This window comes from Bombina bombina, chromosome 2, assembly GCF_027579735.1.
Source record: "Bombina bombina isolate aBomBom1 chromosome 2, aBomBom1.pri, whole genome shotgun sequence".
NCBI classification, from domain to species: domain Eukaryota; kingdom Metazoa; phylum Chordata; class Amphibia; order Anura; family Bombinatoridae; genus Bombina; species Bombina bombina.
The window spans coordinates 1,224,872,330-1,224,894,823 of NC_069500.1; the positions used below are offsets into that span (position 1 = coordinate 1,224,872,330).

At 37.2% G+C, this 22,494-nt stretch overlaps 1 protein-coding gene across 2 annotated transcripts in view; it reads right to left on the minus strand.

Moving 5' to 3' along the window:
• Positions 1 to 22,494, minus strand: part of SPATA18 (spermatogenesis associated 18) — a 59,628-nt gene that overhangs the window by 14,920 nt on the left and 22,214 nt on the right. For both annotated transcript variants that reach the window (XM_053700865.1, XM_053700864.1), the window contains exons 3-10: positions 20,759 to 20,874; positions 9,346 to 9,464; positions 8,899 to 8,994; positions 7,126 to 7,254; positions 5,577 to 5,811; positions 4,862 to 5,020; positions 2,309 to 2,484; positions 2,072 to 2,195 (exon numbers count right to left, since the gene is read on the minus strand). In XM_053700865.1, coding sequence (XP_053556840.1) covers positions 2,072 to 2,195; positions 2,309 to 2,484; positions 4,862 to 5,020; positions 5,577 to 5,811; positions 7,126 to 7,254; positions 8,899 to 8,994; positions 9,346 to 9,464; positions 20,759 to 20,874 — 1,154 coding nt within the window. The remainder of the gene's footprint in view (positions 1 to 2,071; positions 2,196 to 2,308; positions 2,485 to 4,861; positions 5,021 to 5,576; positions 5,812 to 7,125; positions 7,255 to 8,898; positions 8,995 to 9,345; positions 9,465 to 20,758; positions 20,875 to 22,494) is intronic.

Here is a 22,494-nt window from a genome sequence, read left to right on the forward strand (position 1 = left end):
TATTGTAGCTATCTTAGGGTTTATTTTACAGGTAAGTATTTAGTTTAAATAGGAATAATTTATTAAAGTATAGTGTAGTGTTAGGTGTAATTGTAACTTAGGTTAGGATTTATTTCACAGGTACATTTCTCTTTATTTTAGCTAGGTAAGCTATTAAATAGTTAATAACTATTTAATAGCTATTGTACCTAGTTAAAATAAATTGAAAGATGCCTGTAAAATAAATATAAATCCTAAGATAGCTAGAATATAATTATTATTTATATTGTAGCTATATTAGGGTTTATTTTATAGGTAAGTATTTAGTTTTAAATAGGATTCATTTAGTTAATAAGAGTTAATTTATTTAGATTTATTTAATTAATATTTAAGTTAGGGGGGCGTTATGGTTAGGGTTAGACTTAGGTTTAGGGGTTAATCATTTTATTACAGTGGCGGCGGCGTAGTGGGGGGCAGGATAGGGGTTAATAAATTTATTATAGGTTGCGGCGGGTTCATGGAGCGGCGGTTTAGGGGTTAAACTATTTATTTAGTTGCGGAGAGGTGCGGGATCAGCAGGATAGGGGTTAATAATTTTATAATAGAGGGCGACGGTATAGGGGGGGCAGGATAGGGGTTACTAGGTATAATGTAGGTGGCAGCGGTGTCCGGGAGCGGCGGTTTAGGGGTTAATACATTTATCAGAGTTGCGGCAGGGTCTAGGAGCGGCGGTTTAGGGGTTAGTAACTTTATTGAGTTGCGGGGGGCTCCGGGGGCGCCGGTATAGGGGGTAGAACAGTGCAGTTTAGTGTGAGTGCTTAGTGACAGGCTAGCAATAAAGCTGGGAAAAAGCCGAAGGGCAGCGAGATCGGATGAGTGATAACTGTCACAGTCCGCTGCTCATCGCCCCGCGGCTTTTTGACAGCTTTATTTGATAACTTAGGCGTATTTTTTCAGGTCCGCGGCGGCGAAGGTAGGCGAGCTTAGGCGGACGTATTGGGCCGGCGAAGCCAGAAAAGTAGACGGCTTGATAACTAGCCCCCTATAATAGAGTTAGCAGTATTTTAAACTGTTGAGAGCCAAGCCACTGCCAATGCTCTAGAGCAGTGATTTCCAAACTGTTTGTCGGGACACACTAGTGTGTCGGCAGCAGTGTGTAGGTGTGTCCCTGCTTCAGCACAAATTTAAAAAAAAAATTATTTTGGTTTCTGACTTTCCGCCTGCCTGCTACGTATATCATATGGTTGACATGTGATTGATACCTAGGGGGTCACAGATCATCTTAACCTATTGGCACAGCTCAGTGGGAACTGAAACTATTCCCATTGGCACATTGGCTCCTGACTGCATGTGTAGTCAGTGAGTGGGACAGCAGTGTGTTTGCAGGGTGGGCAGTAGTCAGTCGGACTCACCAAGCTCTGAGGGCGGCAGCTTAAATGCTGAGCTGAAGTTAGAGGGGGTTTTTTTGCAACTAGCTCCCAGTAGTGCATTGCTGCTCCTGCTCTTGATATATGGATAGGAAGTGGAAGCTTAAAAATGGTTGATGATGAAATGTGAGTGTCTTTATCTAATATTCCACAAAATATTCAGAAAACGTGTTCATCTCATCATCAACCTCATACATCCCATTAAATAGTAAGTAGTTATTGGTGTTATTAAACTTTTTTTAATTCTTGCACATACTAATATACTGTTACTTGTAAATACATTTTGTTATTATATAATTTATGTATGCATCTGTATCTCTTAAAACAAGTTAGTTTAACCTCCTGTTTGCCAGTACAACTGAATTATTGTGTCACAAAATGATGTAGGTCTAAAAAGTGTGTCGCCAGCATGAAAAGTTTGGAAAGCTCTGCTCTAGAGATACTGAAATGTATGGCATCATCAGAGTCCTATAGCAAAAATCCAAGTGGCCAGTCTCGAAATCAGCCCAAGAAGCTTCATTCCGTCTAAAAAAATTTGTGTGAGTTGTAGAATTTCAAAGCTCAATAAATCAAATTGGTCGATCTTCATTTTCATTCTGTTTTTTTCCGTAGATTAACCATATGTTGAAAGTATTGTATTTGAATCTCCTAAATGTTTAGCTTACCAGAGCACCCCTCTTTGTTACGGCTTCTCCCTTGACAACAACAGTCTCATCTTCCATCAGCGGGGGCCATACATGGTAATACACAAGAGGCGCTGAGAACTCAGAGTCATATGTGCGGCGATACCTAGACAAACAGAGAAAACATTAACAAGATAAAAGGCGTTATTATATTTTACATTTCTATGCAACAGTCATCATTACAAAATATCTAGATATTAATTTGTCAGTTCTTCTTACTTGCTTTCACTAAAGAGTTCTCCGTCAACTGCAAAAGCTACATCCAATGGTATTTCTAGAGTTTGCATTGCAAAAGCAACACGACACACCTCCCGAATGAAGCTACTGATCAAAATAAAGTCCACTTCAGGCGGGAATGAGATTTTAGGATTGACGTTCATTGCACTGATCACATCCTAAAAACAAATTAAACAAAACTAAATTTAAATGAATTATATTAGAGTTGATTAAGATTTTGTGCAATGTGTATACTGCTTGTAACTTGCAATGCAAATTTCTTTTGAATTTCTGGTATCTACAGGAAGATTACGCTGTTATCAAAAAAAGGTTAGAATTATAAAAGAGTTAAACAATGTTTTTATCATTACATTTTCTCCCTTTGCCGCCAGAGTGCTGTAATTAATGTATTAGCTAATCTAAAAATCAAGGCATTCAATGTTATTGCTATATGACATTCAAAATTTAACAGTTCTATTAAATTAAAGGGATACTAAATGCAATTTTTTTTTTTCTTTCATGATTCAGATAGAGCATGCAATTTTAAGCAACTTTCTAATTTACTCCTATTATCAATTTTTCTTCGTTCTCTTGCTATCTTTATTTGAAAAAGAAGGCATCTAAGTTAAGGAGCCAGCCAATTTATGGTTCAGACCATGGACAGCACTTGTTTATTGGTGGGTGTATTTAGCCACCAATCAGCAAGCACAACCCAGGTTGTGAACCAAAAATGGGCTGGCTTCTAAACTTACATTCTTGCTTTTCAAATAAGGATAGCAAGAGAATGAAGAAAATTTAATAATAGGAGTAAATTAGAAAGTTGCTTAAAATTGCATGCTCTATCTGAATCATGAAAGAAAAAAATTGGGTTCAGTGTCGCTTTAATAAAACAATATTTATATTAAATTACTAGCTGATAAACCCAGGCCTTCAATTTATTATCTACTCATATATAATTATTAAAACAAAATTAAGCATGCATAAAACCTCCAAGTTATTAGAAAAAGTTAGGAAAATTAAAGGTATAAAAAGGTAAAAAAATAAATATGTATTTCAATTTGAATTATAAGCATTTTTACAATATACTTCAATTAGCAAAAATGCTTCTAGTAAACGTTATTACTGTTTTTCTGCAGCATACGCACGCAGTGGCGTCACTAGAGGGGGGCGGGGGGGGCGGGCCGCACCCGGGTGACACCCTCCAGGGGGTGACACAAAAAAAAAATGTTTTTATTGAAATTCAAAGAAATACAATGTTGAGATGCATAGATTTTTTTTTATTAGAGGGGCTGGCATTTGTGAACATTGGTGGGACTGGAGAAGATGTAGACACACAATTTTTTTGCCCCTTGAGCCAGTGCTGCAATTTCAACAAATAGTTTTCCCGGCTGCTTTTGCTTGTATGTACTTTGCTTCTCCCCGCCCAATTTCGCTATGAATGTTGTGGGCATGCCGTGGGGCTTGCAAAGTTGCGCTGCTAGCCTAAACCTGCCTGCCTATCTGTGCTCACTGCTCAGTGACATGTGGAGCAGTGGAGTCACTCACTGCTGTGCTGTCTCTCTAAACGGGAACTGGCAAATCATGAGGGGATGCCTGGCACCTGACCGCATGACTGTTTGACACTGTCTTTAAAATGAAGGAGCCACGTATGATGCCCACCAGACCATTACGGTTACGGTACACTAAGTGCACACTGAACAGGTAGGAGGGCGGGCGGGGGTCTGGGGGTGGGCAGAGTGCAGAGGTGATTGGCCATAAGAAGCGGTAGGCACGCGGCCCGGGGCTGTGCACTGACAGGCTTGGAACAGAGTCAGAGAGCAGAATTTTCATAGTTTGCACCTAAACCTTTACTTTAGCGATTTAGTTTTAGAGTGCTCTGTTTATCTTTCATTTGATGCTCTGCTGAGCCAGGGAGCAGCTCTAGGCATGCGCTTTATAATTAATGCAGTGCAGTTTACATATTTTGTAAGTGTGTGTCTGAGTTTTTGTGTGTGTGTGTCTCAGTGTTTTTGTGTGTGTGTTTTTGTGTGTGTGTCTGAGTGTGTTTCCGAGTGTTTGTGTGTGCATCTGTGTATGTTTTAAGTGTGTCTGAGTGTTTGTATGTGTGTTTGCCTGTGTTTTTATGTGTGTCTGCTTTCTGGGGGGGGTGACACAATAACTTACCGCAACGGGTGACACCAACCCTAGTGACGCCACTGTACGCACGTATCCTGTGAGGCCCTGTGCACCAGTATTCAAACACTACACTACACAAGCAGTGGCTTGTATGACACAAAGTAAGTCTTCAGAAGCAATACACACCACTGACAGCTCTCTGAGAAGGTGTGGTGCTTGAATACTGGTGCTCGGGACCCTCACAGGATATGTGCGTATGCTAAAGAAAAACAGTAATATCTTTTACTAGAATTGTAATGCACCCATGCTTATGTCAATTTTGACCTTTCTATCCCTTTAATAAGTGTTCAAAGTAATCAAAAATGAATGTGTAATTAAAGCTGCAAAACAACACACAAATAATGAAATAATTTTATAGCAACAAAGGTATCTAAATCTTACGTTAACACTAGACTGGACATCATAAAGATCCAAGTTGCGGACAATGTAGTCAATAACAGCATCTTCTAGCGATTCAGGTCCCAAATGAGAAGGTGCCAAAGATTTTCTCACACGGAGCTTGAACTGTCTGAAAGCCATCTTTGCAGCGTGGAATGATTCCTGCACAATATTGAACACAGAGTTTAAAGGGATATGGAACCCAAGCATTTTCTTTCATGATTCAGATGGAGAATACAATTGTAAAAAAAACATCCCAATTTACTTCTATTGTCTAATTTGCTTAATTCTTTAGGTATCCTTTGTTGAAGAAATTGCAATGCAGATGGGTGAGCCAATCACACGAGGCATCTATGTGCAGCCACCAATCGGCAGCTACTGAGCCTATCTAGATATGCTTTTCAACAAAGGGGACAAGAGAATGAAGCATATTAGATAATAGAAGTAGATTAGAAAGTTGTTTAAAATCACATGCTCTTTCTAAATCATCAAAGTAAAAAATAGTTTCATGTCCCTTTAATATTATACATACTTACAAGAAGCAGCTCATATGGCATGTATGGTGCAGTAGAAAATAATGAAATTATTTGAATTATAATTTCATTACATGTTTTTTGTCTATTTAGATTGTATGAAGATTATGCTTTTTTCTTTAGCATGAGTTATCTTAAATAGTTTTGAAACTGAAAGGTTGCAAGCAAAAGGTTAATTTCCGTACCACAGTAGCGATAAAAATAATTCTCTGAACCATCTCCTGATCGTCAATATAACGTCTCAGGTGAGTTTGGGCATCTAGCCGGTCATTAGCATAAATGTCATTAAATCTGGATATTAGGCGGGCGTGACGAGAAGAGTTGGTAAGTCTGGCAGATGTGGGAGACTCTGTCCTTCCGAATGGGCTTGACGACCTGCTGGTGTGACGTACAGGGCTACAAGAACGGCTTCTTGAAATTCTAAAATTAGTTAATATAACAAAAAAAGATAGTAATAAAAAATTTAAATAAAATACCTCATTACACACACCCCAAAGTCTAAGCTCACTACCACAATCTGCTTTTACTTTTAAAAGCTTTTATGCTACTTGAATTGAAACTACTTTTGTAATATTTGCCTGAGCTAATAGCAGATTACCTTGACATTTTCTAAAACTCCTGTCAATATAAAATATATAATTTATTTGTGAATATTCCTTCCTTTTTAAAATCCACCTATTCCATTTGTGGTCACTGTTTGGTGATTAACACAAGGCACTTAATTTAATGTAACATTTGACTGTTCCATTCTGATCCAAACATCTAGATACGTTTCCACCACAAACATCAATTAAATATTTTGGAGCCCTGTTTTAACTAATAGGCATGTGCTAATCCTCCTGCACTCACTGACCCTCTTTTCTTTTAAATAAGGGGTCTGTTACTGAACTTTAAAGAGACATGAACCCCAATTTTTTCTTTCTTTCATGATTTAGAGAGACAACACAATTTTAAATAGTTTTCCAAATTACTTCTATTATCTAATTTGCTTCATTCTTTTGGTATCCTTTGTTGAAGAAGCAGCAATGCACTACTTGGAGCTAGCTGAATACATTGGGAGAGCCCATAACATGAGACATATATGTGAAGCCACCAATTAGCAGCTCCTGAGTCTACCTAGGAATCCATTTAAACAAAAGAATATCAAGAGAACAAAAAAAAAAAGATAATAGAAGTAAATTGGAAAGTTGTTTAAAATCAAATGTTTTATCTGAATCATTAAAGAAAAAAAAACCATGGACTTTATGTCACTTTAATTTCAATGGGCTGCAAGTTTTCATTTAAAACTCCAATATTAAAAACATAACATAACCTAGTTAATCATAACGTATTTGTAATTGCTGATGGCAACGAAACTGCAATATGAACCGACTCTAGTGTATCTTTAAAGATGACAATAATTAAAGAGCCCCATATGATAGCTGGAAAAAGATTACCAGCTTAAAAGCAAGGTCATCATACAAAAGTGGTAATAGGCGCTCCTTTTGTTCCCCAAAAACTGTCCGGTGATAATGGCTGCCATGATGAAAACTTTGCAGCTGTGAGTGAGTGAAAAGGTTCTCCTCTTTCAAATGAGATTTTTTTTTTTTTTTCATTTCCATCAGTTATAAAAAAAAAAAATTCATTCAATGCCTGAATTAAGCAAGAGTTAAAGTTGTTTTTAAAAACATTCATCCACAAAGTGCATTTTATCTTTCACCAAAAAAAAATCTTTTTACAGAGATGATATCGTACCTCCCTTGTAACACACTCTTTTCAGCTGACAGAACAGTGATCTCATCCCTTAGCAGTCGTATCTGTCGCTCATAATCGTCAACTGCACTTCGTTTTCTAAATTCTAAGTTGTCTTCGGTGGATCTCAATCTGTAAATGACATTAAAGTTAATGATTTATTTATAAATGTATAAGAGACATTCCTATTATTTACTTTAAAACAAATCTGCCAATTAAATTTCGCTTTAAAACACAATCTAGCTAGCGCTCCAACTCGGGAGCAAAGGATAAATATATGGAAGAACACAAATATATAAGATTATGAATACACAAATATATAAAGACACGAATATATACCAAAGATTCTTCAGAAATACATATATTTTAATGAACAAAAATAAAAAGCGCTGATATATAAGAATATAGGGACGTCTCCCTTGGTGTTGAGAATAAAATGTCTATTAAAAAGTTACCTTAAAAGAAATCCACTTGAATATGGAATCAGAGGACAGTTAGTTACCATAAGATAAAAAGAGGTGTAATCACGTGATCAGAGTTCTCCGATGCCTCATAGGCTAATTAACTCACGTGCTATAGTGTCCCAATCCTGTCGGCCGTAACAATGTAGCCACAAAGCCTTCAGTGGACTTGTAATGTGGCAAACTTCATTGTCATGGAAACGATGCGGTAGGATTTCGAGCAGATATACGTGCTTTTGATGTAAACAGTGATTCTTGATCTACTGTATAGGTGGATTCGATTCCAGCGATATTGCTCTTTTAGACAGTATGGATAACTTGAATACACATTTCTGAGTGTATATATAGAAACAACTTGGCCTTTCTCCACCGTATCCGTAGATACTCCCAGGAGCAATGCAGGCAGATGGCACTTTTCTTAAAAAGGCTGTATTGATGAAATAAAAGTGATGAAGATTCCTTTGTTGCAGTCAGTAAGGTCCATGCATTTCACTCTCACAAGGGCTTTATCAAGATGATGTTTACATCAAAAGCATGTATATCTGCTTAAAAGCCTACCAAATTGTTTCCATGACAACAAAGTTTGCCACATTACAAGTCCACTGAAGGCTTTGTGGACACATTGTTACGGCCGACAGGATTGGAACACTATAGCATGTGAGTTTATTAGCCTATGAGGCATCTGAGAACTCCGATCACATGATTACACCTCTTTTCATCTATTATTTGTGTTCTTCCATATATTTATCCTTTTGATCCCTAGCTGGAGCGCTAGCTAGATTGTGTTTTAGAGTGTATGATATTTTATATCTGCTTGAGAGGGGCAGATTTATAGCTTGGCTTTAAGGGATAATATATTTTTAGCGCTCACTTACTCTGTTTTACCAAATTAAATTTTGCTTCTCATATACCATATATAAAGCTAAGATTCTACATTTGGTAAATTCAAATGAAGCAGAAAATAATAACCCTTAATGTTTCCTTTGTAAGTGTCTATTGGGGTTGATGGGAAGGAGAACAAAACTGTACATGTAGTGCACACAGCTATGAATACCTTGGGACAAGGATTCAAGCAGGGAAAATGCTTTCACCCCCAGAATTGTGCTCCTCATATCTAATCAAAAGCACTCACTTGAGTCACTCTTTTGATGCCAATGAGCCACCATCTGTAAAATGATGTGCAGTTTCTATGTACAAAAAGCAACTCTACTACTGTACATGTTGTTACTGATTTTATTATTTATGTTCAGCCATTTTATCCCCCTACCTCTCCCCGAGTCACAATACCAACAGCAGTATGTACAGTGTTACTTACTGTGATTTCAGTTGTAGTATTTCATCTTCTGCAGCCAGAAGAGTTGTTGCAGATTTGGTTTTGGTGTCTTCAGCCTCCATCTGAGCTTCCAGAAGGCTAAATTAAACAATAGTTTTTAGCATGAAGTATGATAACTGTTATAACATAATTAGATGTAATTTGTCCCTTGCAGCATATGTAGTATTTTACTATTCCCCATTAGTGATGCTAATAAAGGAATGTTAGATTAAAATTCTATATTTGTATATATTATATTTTGACAGATAGATGGTCAAGTTTGCAGAGATATTTGTGTGTTTTATGTTCATGAATATCTTTATTAATTAGCACTTAGAACATAAACAAGTTGCTTTCAGTGGAATTCATTATATTCCGTACTGGCAGTATGAGTCACATGACATTAAAATACCACAGCTGGAAATGTTTAGCTTTGTGTATTTGACTTACTCTTGCTTTACTGCATTTAGTTCCATGCGTGTAGATGTTAGCTGGCTCTCCAGTTTATTCAGTTCCATTTCCTGGGTGGTTGAGAGCTCTCGTAATCTTTTGTCTCTTTCCAATGATTCCTGTAAAACAAATACATAATTTTAACATTGAATACTGTAGTATTGTTTAGGTGGCTTACCCATGATCCCCTTCAGCTCAAAATAAAGATGATCAAAATACTGAAACCTGTACTGTGAGGATTTCATTAAAGGGATAGTCAACACTAAAATTGTTTTTGTTTAAAAATATAGATAACACATTTACTACCCAATCCCCTGCTTTGCGCAACCAACATTGTTATATTAATATACTTTATAACATTTAAACCTCTACATTTCTGCCTGTTTCTAAGCCACTACAGACAGCCTCTTATCACATGCTTTTTTTTTTGTTGCTTTTCACAACAGGAGACTGCTAGTTCATGTGGGCCATATAGATAACATTGTCAGCACAACACAGCACTAATTGGCTAAAATGCAAGTCAATAGATAATAAATAAAAAGTCATGTGATATGGGGCAGTCAGAAGATGCTTAGATACAAGGTAATCACAGAGGTAAAAAGCATATTAATATAACTGTTGGCTGTGCAAAACTGGGGAATGGGTAATAAAGGAATTATTTTATCTTTTAAAACAATAACAAATCTGGTGTAGACTGTCCCTTTAAAGAGCTTTATTTATATTTATTTATATTGCATAAGGGGACAAAAAACAACACACCAAAGTCATTAATGGATTCTAGATCTCTCTTAAAGGGACAGTCAAGTCAAAATTAAACTTTCATGATTCAGATAGGGCATGCAATTTTAAACAACTTTCCAATTTACATTTATAATCAAATTTGCTTTGTTCTCTTTGTTGAAAGCTAAACCTAGGTAGGCTCATATGCTAATTTCTAAGCCCTTAAAAACCGCCTCTTATCGCACTGAATTTTGACAGTTTTTCACAGCTACACAGCGCTAGTTTGTGTGTGCCATATAGATAAACATTGTGCTCACTCCCATGGAGTTATTTATGAGTCAGCACTGACTGGCTAAAATGCAAGTCTGTCAAAAGAACTAAAATAAGGGGGCAGTTTGCAGAGGCATAGATACAAAGTAATCACAGAGGTAAAACGTATATTATTATAACTGTGTTGGTTATGTAAACCTGGGGACTGGGTAATAAAGAGATTATCTATATTTTATATTTTTAAACAAAACAAAAAATCTGCAGTAGACTGTCCCTTTAAATAACTAGTTGTGGGGGGCGGAGCCTGGCAGGAGACAGAGATGGCCGCTTAACCGTGGAGCTCCGTACAGAGGAGTGAGCGGAGGCTGACCGGCATAGTGGAAAAGTGCAAAGGAGGGCATAATTCACTGTGGGATGTCTAACAGCATGCAGCGGTGCATCGTGTAAGGACTAAAACGCCGCTTAAAGGTACCTGAGAAGCTGACACGGTGAGGATCCCCTCACAGCGGACATTGTGCAGACGCCATCTTGCCTCCCACGAGGCGGTCCGGCCCGTCGCTGTTGCACCCGACATTGGAATACAACCACATGAGCTGCACACGGAGGGGTAAGACCGCTGAATCACTTATGAACTTTATTATAAGCAGCCCTATATATTAAAGAGGGTACCTGTTGCAGATATGAAGTAGCTCTACAGCACAATCTCAACGTTACAGATAACGGGCATAGGACTTAACAGCTGGGGCTAAGAATGGTGCAATTTACCCCCCTCATGCCTAGATACTTGGAGTATACTATGGAAAACTGTTTTTAACGCAGTAAAGAGACATTAGCAACTAATTGATATATCTCCTTACTACAATACTCATATAGCATGCAGGATGAGGGGGCAGAAGGACTGTATATATATTAAATGACACAACAACGAGTAGTTCATACATATGGGCAAGCTATGTAAGATGAGGAAGTATAATTTATCAGAATAACGAAAACGAAACACTCAGTGAACAAACACAAATAAAGCATCTTGAGCTGATAGCCAAGATACAAACTCTGGGTTGTTGAGAAAACTTCTGTTAAACAGATCCAGATAAGCGACACGCATGTACCCTCTGCCATAGATTTACATAGCTCTTCGCAGGAAAAGTCTCACCTTTATCATACTTTTTGAGCTGACAGGATAAGGTTGCAAGTCCAGACACATAAGATGTCATCTAGACAGGTTAAGAAAACTGTGTCAGCAGGTAAACAAACGGCAACCAACCTGTTTTTTAAGCCATCTAAAGGAGACAAATCCTCAGAAATACCAGAACCAGAAATGGCGAACACGCCGAACCACTCACATATAGAAGGGTCTTACGCATCTGACTTTACACCGGTCACAAAAGCGGATTTGAGGGATCTAGTATCCATGCAAGACATAAACGCAAATTTTGAAAAAATGTGGACAAAGCTAGATTCCATACAAACCACAGTGAATGAGAGTCTAAAAGAATTAAAACAAGATATGCAAGATTTAGGTGAAAGAGTTGATGTGCTGGAAGAAAACGAAAATCTCAGAGATGAGGCTGCAGATGAGATATCGCAACAAGTGCGATGTCACAAACAAGAGTTAGAAGATCTCCAGGACAAACTGGAGGATCTAGAAAACCGCACGAGAAGATGCAATATTAGACTTAAGGAAATTCCAGAATCCCACGGACCTACTCAACTACTTGCAGCAATTATTCAAGGCTATTACAGGCCGCAAAGAAGAAGATCATTTTCAAATTGAAAGGGCACATCGAGCCCTAAGGGCCAGGCCCAGGGGAGATCACCCACCGAAAGACATTATAGTCAAATTATTGCGCTTCCCAGACAAAGAGGCAATTCTCTCGGCGGCTAGAAAAAATCCAACCTTCAAGTTTAAAGGCACAATAATCCAGTTCTACCAAGATCTATGTGTACAGACACTTCAAAGACGCTACTCCATGAAACCCCTTACTTTGTTGCTTCGTAAAAATCAAATTTCTTATAGGTGGGGCTTTCCATTTGCTCTACTTATACAACATGAAGGGAAAACGCTAACAATCAGAAAACATCAAGATATCCCGGAGATATGTTCTTATCTGAATCTAGAGCCCCCGGAATTACCGCCTTCTGAGCAGGTTCCAGAAGAATCTAATAACTCACACACAGAAAACAAACACAAAAGAGCCAAATGGGCTACAGTGCAGAAGAAAAGACCAAAGTAATTAATATCCTCATTTTGTGAAGAAACCATTACCATGGGGATCACCAGGGAGACTATCCACTGTTCAGATGAGTTTGACTTGGAGGAACTTGTCTTTTCCTTTTTCTCTTTTTTCCTACCCCCTAGGTCCGACTCTGCAAGGGATATACCTTCATCATCTATAGGCAATACCAAGACTGGACTCCTGCCGGACCTTTGGTGGTGAAGCTGTACCCCCGGGGGTGAGCACTTATTCATTGTACTCAGATGTGGAGTTTATCTATCTGAAGCCCACTCTTACTGTGAAGAGACTATATGTGTTGTTCCAGTTAACAGGCTTCCTCAGATATGGGTTAATTTTTAGGAGATGTGAGGAGATAGACGGTGGGGAGGAGGTGAATGTCAAGATTGAAGTTAGAAAAATGAATACATGATGTTCTTAACTGCATGTAATGTTTTCTTAAAATACACCTGGTTTCTTAAAATAAGTTCCAAATATGTGCCCCCCGCTCCCATGGCCACTACTTTATGCTGTGCTTTGTTTTTTTTTGCATTGATGGCTATGGTAACTCCCTGTATTTCGACAAATGTCTAATTTTTGGCATTTAAATTCATGTTTTTACTGTTTTCAGTTTAATTTAACAAGTTTTTTTTTTGTCCATGTCTCCATGTCTGTGTGGCCTATGACTAGTTATCAGATGGAATATAGAGTCCAATTATTACAAACCCTAATACTCACTCATAGGAAGGATAGCATGAAATGCCATAACATCTTTAGTATCCATGGCCCATGATCTTATTATACTCTCACACAATGTGAGAGGTCTTAACACTAATATTAAACGTAAGGTGGCACTTACCCAATATACAAAGCTAAAAGCTAAAATTATATTCCTTCAAGAGACACACTTCACACAAACTTTAGTCCCTAAGTACTGGCATAGACAATTTCCCACTCATTTTCACTCTACATTAGACCAAAAAAAAAGAGCAGTCTCCATTCTCATACATTCATCTCTACAGTTTGAGACAGACGAGGTCATAAAGGATCCTGAAGGGAGGTTCATTATTGTTAGGGGTCGCATACATGGTATGACAGTCACACTTTGCAATGTATACGCCCCAAACGAAAGTCAACACGCTTTCTTTCAACACGTCTCCCATATGCTAACACAGTGGTCTCACTCCAGAATTATACTCGGAGGAGACTTTAATATCAATATTACAAATCAATATGCTAGAAAGGACTCCAAAGCTTCAAGTAAACAATCTAGGCAGTTATCGATAGCGAATTTCATACGGGATTCGATGTCAGAACATAATTTTCTGAAAACGTGGGAAACACTATATGGTACCACAACAGATCATACATTTTACTTGCATGCCCACAATAGTTACACTAAGCTAGACTACATATAGATTAGCCAGATTCTGATACCTAATGTTTCTGCATCCGCTATACACCCATGTGTTTGGTCGGATCATTCGATAGTTCAACTAACTATGACGGGACTAGTTGATCACCAACGACAGAAATCTTGGACGTTTGACCCCTCTGTCCTTCACAACTCACAATTCAACACTGATATAGGAAAACTAATGGAGGAGTATTGGTCCTCAAATTTCAATTCCACAACTAACCCACTTAACCCCTGGGCTGCACATAAACCCTTTATTCGAGGGATATTGATAAAAGAGAAAGCCAGACTCCTCAACTTAGCGAACACAAACATTAAGCAACTCCATTTAGAAATAGCAAATCTAGAAGCCCAGCACAAAAACGCACAGTCCAACATAACATTCAGAACTCTTCAAACAAAGAGAAATCTACTGTCAAAAATCTTAAATGACTCAGCGATGAGAGCCCTTCAGAGATTAAAAGCCAACTATTTTTTATACTCTAATAAGCCAGACAGATATCTTGCTAATAAATTACGAAACAGAACAAAATTGTATTCGATACCCAAATTATATACACAAGGGGGAACTCAGACGTCAAATCCCCAAGAAATAGCCAATACCTTTGCTGCCTACTATGAAACACTGTATGATGGGCAAAAAGTACACCACACTGACCAGACAAAGAGACTTTTGACCAGATTCTTACGACAGGCCAATCTCCCCACAATTACAACGGAGGAAAATGATATCCTCAATGCAGAGGTCACAGCGCCAGAGATCCTTAGAGTAATTAAAGATTTAAAACCAGGCAAGGCGGCGGGCCCAGATGACTTACCTAGCGAGTACTACAAACTATTTAAGACTTCTTTAGTACCTCACCTGCAAAGATTCTGTAATGATATAATGTCGGGGTCCGAGGTTCCCACAGATTTACTTAGAGCCAAAATCATAGTTATCCCTAAGCCAGGAAAAGATCATACTTGGTGTCAGAACTACAGACCCATATCCCTGATTAATCAGGATCTTAAGATTCTCACAAAAATATTGGCAAACAGACGCCAAACACTATTACCTCGCCTGATCCATCCTGATCAGGTAGGATTTATCAAAGGAAGGGAAGCTCCGGAGAATGTTCGCAGAACCATAGACTTAACCGAACACCTAAAGAGAAAGGGGACGCCTTCTCTGCTCCTCTCCTTGGATGCGGAGAAGGCGTTCGATCGTATAGACTGGACATACATGTTTCATACACTTTCATCAATGGGCTTTAAGGGGCCATCCATCGATGCACTAAAGGGGATATACTCGAATCCACAGGCCACGGTTAGCGCAGCAGGGTATGTGTCTAGGACCATAGATATAAAAAATGGAACAAGACAGGGTTGCACCCTCTCTCCGCTTTTGTTCACTCTGTGCATCGAACCGCTAGTGATATCTATTAGAAATACTAATGACATCAAAGGGGTGATGGTTCATAATTCGGAATATAAAATCTCGCTTTTTGCGGATGATATTTTACTGACTCTGACAGACCCATTCAGTTCCCTGACTAATCTTTATCGGATCCTGCAAGACTTTGCAGAGATTTCAGGATATAAGGTGAATGTAGACAAGTGTGAAGCTGTACCACTAACACTAACCCCCCATGCCAAGAAACTGATTGAAATTAATTTCAATATAAAATGGGCTAAAGACTGTCTCACATACTTAGGAATAAAGATCTCGGACAGTTACGATAACTAATATAAACTAAATTATGTTCCACTCCTCCACTCTATCAGAGGAGACCTTAGATCCTGGAGAAAGGGAACCTTCTCGTGGTATGGTCGATTGTCATCTATAAAAATGAATGTGCTTCTGAGGATTTTATACCTCTTTAGGGCACTCCTGATTAAAATACCCCCATTAGAAATCCAAAAATTACAATTGGATTTGGTTTCTTTTTTGAGGGGGGACAGAAAAGCAAGGATAGCCGCTCACATATTAAACAGACATAGACGCTTGGGAGGGGTGGGAGTACCGAACTTACAAGATTATTACATGGCGTCCAGAATAGCCCAAGCATCGCTTCTTCATAAACCATTACAGGAAATTCTTTGGACACAAATTGAAACTGATATCATAGGCCTACATCACACTGACGACCCTTTATGGACTTCTAGGAAAGACTCAATATTAGTAGGCCCTAGTCTGTCTGCAACATTGGACACACTCACACATTGGAGACAGCTGACCAAACATCCAACGATACTTCCACCAGGGACTTGGACCAAACCGATCAGAATGCTACTACCTAAGGAAATTCATACTTTGGTGGATAAGTGGGCTAACAAAGGGCTTTATAGGGTAGCAGACTTTCTTATTCAAGCTCAGATACTCTCATTTAACCAGTTACAGTAAAAAATACTCCCAGACAAACTAAGATGGTTCCTCTATCTTCAAATCTCCTCAGCCCTTAATAAGTATGAGATCTCCAGAGGGAAACACCCACTTACGACCCTAGAAAGGATTTGCATGAACCCTATCAGAGAAAAGCAACTGATATCAAAATTATATATAGCAATTCAGGAGGTACACTATACAGATAAACCACCAATATTATTAAAATGGGAAGAGGAAGGGATAGATCAGCTTTCAAAAGATGAATGGGACCAGATATGCTTTGAATCTTGTAAGGGCCTCATTAGTGCAGATCTTCGGGAAAACTCAATAAAAAACATATTTAGGTGGTACCTAATGCCCTTGAGAACATCACATTATTCCATTAATAGATCTCAGCTATGCTATATAGGTTGTGGGATACAGGGATCCTATAAGCATATGTGGTGGGAATGTGGAACCATTAAAAGTATATGGCAAAAGGTAGATGAACTCCTGAGTAGGGTTCTAGGTGAACAGATAATTTTAACCATTGATCAAGCACTTCTCCATAAACCACTCCCTAACCTAAACTCTTCCATAAATAAATTTATTAAAATAATATGTACGGCCACCAGAATTTGCATAGCGAGACATTGGAAGGAAGGACCCCCAGCGTGGAAAGAGATTCTAGATAAAATACGAGATACTTGTTCCACCTCTGAAAGGGTGACTTGGATACAAGGGGAAACAGAACAATTCAACAAAATATGGTTTTATTGGATAATGAATAACATGTTAGTGAATAGATAGATGATACCACAAATAAAGAACTTGGATGTAAAATAATAAATACTAAGTAAGCACAGCTAGGAATGGGCCAACTGTAGTATTCAGATAAGATTATGACAGAAAATATTTCACAACACAGACATGGATTATATGGTTTTGTTTTTCTGGTTTGTTTGTTTTTGTCTGTTACAAGTTTTGTTACAGCATCAAGATATGCAAAACGTTTCTATAATTTTGAAAAGTGTAACATCGTCTGGGACATTGTGAGTACTGTTCTCAGGATGTACAAACTGTTTTATATATGCTATATGGAAACAAATAAAAAAACTTTCAACATAAATAACTAGTTGTAAGGTTTTGTCAATGATGTCAAGATGGTAAAATAAGCATTTTTAATGAGAGGAACACAGCAGAAAATTTTGACACCAGTTGTTTAAAGGGTCATTAAACACAAATCGTAAGCTACATGATGTTACCTACATATCTGAGAAGAATTTTGCAATGAATAATGAGCATATAGTTTTATGGATTTTCTCTTACCTGTCCCCCAGAACAAAAGGATCCTTGTTAATCAATTACAAAATAATACACGTGTAAAAGATTTCACCTTGCACATGTGCAGTTAAATAAAGGGATTGGGCAAACCCTGCCCTTTTCTCTTCCTTTAAGGTGGTTTAGTACTGATTCAGCTTAGTTAATTAATTATAATGTATTAAACAGATATTTAAACAAACAAACATATTTTCCTTTCTGATCACAATCTAACAGTGAAAAGGGACATTTAACACTTTGAAATGGTAATATAAAATGATACATTATATACAGTTGTATGCAAAAGTGCAGGCACCCCTGACAATTTCCATGATTTTCATTTATAAATAATTGGGTGTTTGGATCAGCAATTTCATTTTGATAATTTATTAAATAACTGAAGGACAGTAATATTTCAGTAGTGAAATGAGGTTTATTCGATTAACAGAAAATGTGCAATATGAATCAAAACAAAATTAGACAGGTGCATAAATTTAGACACCCTTGTCATTTTGTTGATTTGAATACCTATAAATACCTAGCACTGATTAATTAAAACACACAATTGGTTTGGTGAGCCCATTAAGCCTTGAACTTCATAGACAGGTGCATCCAATTACGAGAAAAGGTATTTAAGGTGGCCAATTTCAAGTTGTTGTTCTCTTTGACTCTCCTCTGAAGAGTGGCAACATGGGGGCCTTAAAACAACTCTAAAATGACCATAAAACAAATATTGTTCAACATTATGGTTTAGGGGAAGGCTACAAAAAGCTATTGCAGAGATTCAAGCTGTCAGTGTCCACTGTGAGGAACATAGTGAGGAAATAGAAGACGACAGGCACAGTTCTTGTTAAGGCCAGAAGTGGTAGGCCAAGTAAAATATTGCAGAGGCAAAGGCAAAGGACGGTGAGAATGGTCAAAAACAGCCCACAGACCACCTCCAAAGACCAACAATATCATCTTGCTACAGATGGTGTCACTGTGCATCGTTCAACAATTCAGCGCACTTTGCACAAGGAGAAGCTGTATGGGAGAGTGATGCGGAAGAAGCCTTTTCTGCACACACACCACAAACAGAGTCGCTTGAGGTATGCAAACGCACATTTGGACAAGCCAGCTTCATTTTGGAAGAAGGTGCTGTGGACTGATGAAACAGAGATTGAGTTATTTGGTCATAACAAGGGGCGTTATGCATGGCGGGACAAGAACACAGTGTTCCAAGACAAACACTTGCTACCCACAGTAAAATGTGGTGGATGTTCCATCATGCTGTGGGCTGTGTGGCCAGTGCTGGTACTGGGAATATTGTTAAAGTTGAGGGTCGCATGGATTCCACTCAATATCAGCAGATACTTGAGAATAATGTTGAGGAATCAGTCACAAAGTTGAAGTTATGCCGGGGCTGGATATTTCAAGACGACAACGACCCAAAACACTGTTTAAAATCTACTCTGGCATTTATGCAGAGGAACAAGTACAATGTTCTGGAATGGCCATCCCAGTCCCCAGACCTGAATATCATTGAAAATCTGTGGGGTGATTTGAAGCGGGCTGTCCGTGCTCGGCAACCATCAAACCTAACTGAACTGGAGATGTTTTGCAAGGAAGAATGGTCCAAAATACCTTCATCCAGAATCCAGACACTCATTACAGACTATAGGAAGCGTCTAGATGCTGTTATTTCTGCCAAAGGAGGCTCTATTAAATATTGATGCAATATTTCTGTTGGGGTGCCCACATTTATGCACCTGTCTAACTTCGTTTTGATGCATATTGCACATTTTCTGTTAATCCAATAAACCTCATTTCACTACTGAATTATTAATGTGTCCTTTAGTTATTTGATAGATCAAAATCAAATTGCTGATCCAAACACCCAATTATTTATAAATGAAAATCATTGAAATTAGATTAGATTAATAGATAGATAGATTAGATTAGATTAATAGATAGATAGATTAGATTAATAGATAGATTAGATTAGATTAATAGATAGATAGATAGATAGATAGATTAGATAGATTAGATTAGATTAATAGATAGATATATTAGATTAATAGATATATATATTAGATTAAATTAGATTAGATTAATAGATAGATAGATTAAATTAAATTAGATTAGATTAATAGATAGATAGATTAGATTAAATTAGATTAGATTAATAGATAGATAGATTAGATTAAATTAGATTAATAGATAGATAGATAGATAGATAGATAGATAGATTAGATTACATTAGATTAGATTAATAGATAGATTAGATTAAATTAGATTAGATTAAATTAGATTAGATTAAATAGATAGATAGATAGATAGATAGATATTAAAAAATCTCTACAATATACTTTCATTATTTATTTTGTCCACTTTTCCTTTAATTCCATTATGAAATTGTGAGCTTTTCAGTTTCTGCTCAAAATGAAAGTGCTGAACACTGTTATATTCCACACAACTATTGGCTGCACACTCTAATGACCTATTTATAACTGTCCCTAATTGGCCACAGCAGAGAAAGTAACCTAAGTTACAACATGGCAGATCAAATTGTTTTATAGACTATAAAACTTTACATTTATTTTATCCCTATTTAAACTAATGAAACTTTATAAAATATATATACATGTTTATCTAGTGTTTAATGTCCCTTTAAATATATATTAATAAATACACAAATATATTCTTTATAATCAAATTTGCTTTGTTCTCTTGGTATTCTTTGAGGAAAGCTAAATCTAGGTAGGCTCATATGCTAATTTCTAAGCCTCTTATCTCAGTGCATTTTGACAGTTTTCCACAGTTAGGCATGCTAGTTCATGTGTACCATATAGATAACATTGTGCTCACTCTCGTGGAGTTCCTAGGAGCCAGCACTGGCTGGCTAAAATGCAAGTCTGTCAAAAGAACTGAGATAAGTAGACAGTCTGCAGAGGCTTAGCTACAAGGTAATCACAGAGGTAAAAAGTATATTTATATAACAGTGTTGATTATGCAAAACTGGGGAATGGGTAATAAAGGGATTATCTATCTTTTTAAACAATAACAATTCTGGTGTAGACTGTCCCTAAATGACAAGACAATCTCCAATTTACTTCTTTAAAAAAATAGGTTTCAATGTAATTGTCTTACCTGGAGGAGTGAAAAGCTAGAATCCGAAAATGCTCCTGAGTGTGATGTGGAAAAACAAGTTCCCAACCATGGCAAAAAGCGACTCTTGATAGTATCAACACCAGCATATTGACCACCTTGAAGCATATATACAGGATGTACAAGTTAGTAAAATGTCCCAATCACAAAGCTGTCAGAAATCATCTTCAAAAATATGAACCTAATATTGTTTTAAATGATAAGTGTTACCATAGAAGGGCTTAGATTAACCATAGGGATTATACATTTAAAGGGACACTGAACCCAATTTTTTTCTTTTGTAATTCAGAAAGAGCATGCAATTTTAAGCAACTTTCTAATTTACTCCTATTATCAATTTTTCTTTGTTCTCTTGCTATCATTATTTGAAAAAGAAGGTGTCTAAGCTTTTTTTTGGTTTCAGTACTCTGGACAGCACTTTTTTATTGGTGGATGAATTTATCCACCAATCAGCAAGGACAACCCAGGTTGTTCACAAAAATGGGCCGGCATCTAAACTTACATTCTTGCATTTCAAATAACGATACCAAGAGAATGAAGAAACTTTGATAATGGGAGTAAATTAGAAAGTTGCTTAAAATTTCATGCTCAGTGTCCCTTTAAAATGAAGAATGCAACTTCTGGACAGTCCATCTCAACACTACATGTAATGCACTATAGGTTATCCATGCTTAAAGGGATATTAAATAGTATGAAATTGTAATATAAAAATGTAATTATGTGTAGTTAAAACACTTTGCAATACACATTATTCATTGTCTCCCCTTTTCCTGTAATTTAACTCTGGAGATTGTTGGCTTTCTAAATTCTGCTGAGTTTCTATAAAGTGACAGGAGCCACCATATTTAAACATGTGTTTTTCTGTTATCTCGCTCTCCTACTAAGAACAATTACGTTCAGATATAGAACAGGCAATAAAAGAAATTGTTCTAACAAGGCTGCGTGGAACATAAGATTATCTAACAAGGTTTCCACACAGCCTCTATTTTATTGTTTGATTTATATATTTTCATAAGTGCTCTCAGCAGAAGAGAGAGATAAATAGAAAACTGGTTTAAACATGGCGGTGCCCATTATTTTATACAAAATAGAGTCCTGTACTTTATAGAAACTAAATCTTTACAATTATAGTTTCAATGTTTAAACTAATATAACTGTAAAAATACATCTACATATTATTTTAAGGCTAATATTTGCTTAGAGTACATCATTATATTTTAATAAATCTACTTTAAAACTATTTGTCACTTAAAAATTAGATTTAGTTAAGATTGATGCAATATAAGATTTTAATTGAAAGTCTATTATCTTGGTTTGCTCATTTACAAGAATGTATTTGAGTCTATGGGGTCGTCCTGCCTTAACTAATGCTAATAAAAAAAGGGGTAAAGAATTAGGAGTAATCAATCATGAATGTCACTGCTGACATGTAGTGTTATCCTTGGACCCTTTCTGCTTCCTCTATTAACGTACAAAGCCAAGCATGTGATAAATCTGGTCATCCTATGGTCTAAGTCTATATCATCCTCTACATTCAAGGCTGGTGATGTTTTTTGTTTGGTTTACTGTTTAAATGCAGAACGTGTTCACGCCTGAGGGTTGCAGGTTCTAATCCCAGCCGGGCCAGCAGTTCTGCCTTTTACCTTTGCTTAAAGGGCCATAATACCCAAATGTTTAAACACTTGAAAGTGATGCAGCATAGCTGTAAAAAGCTGATT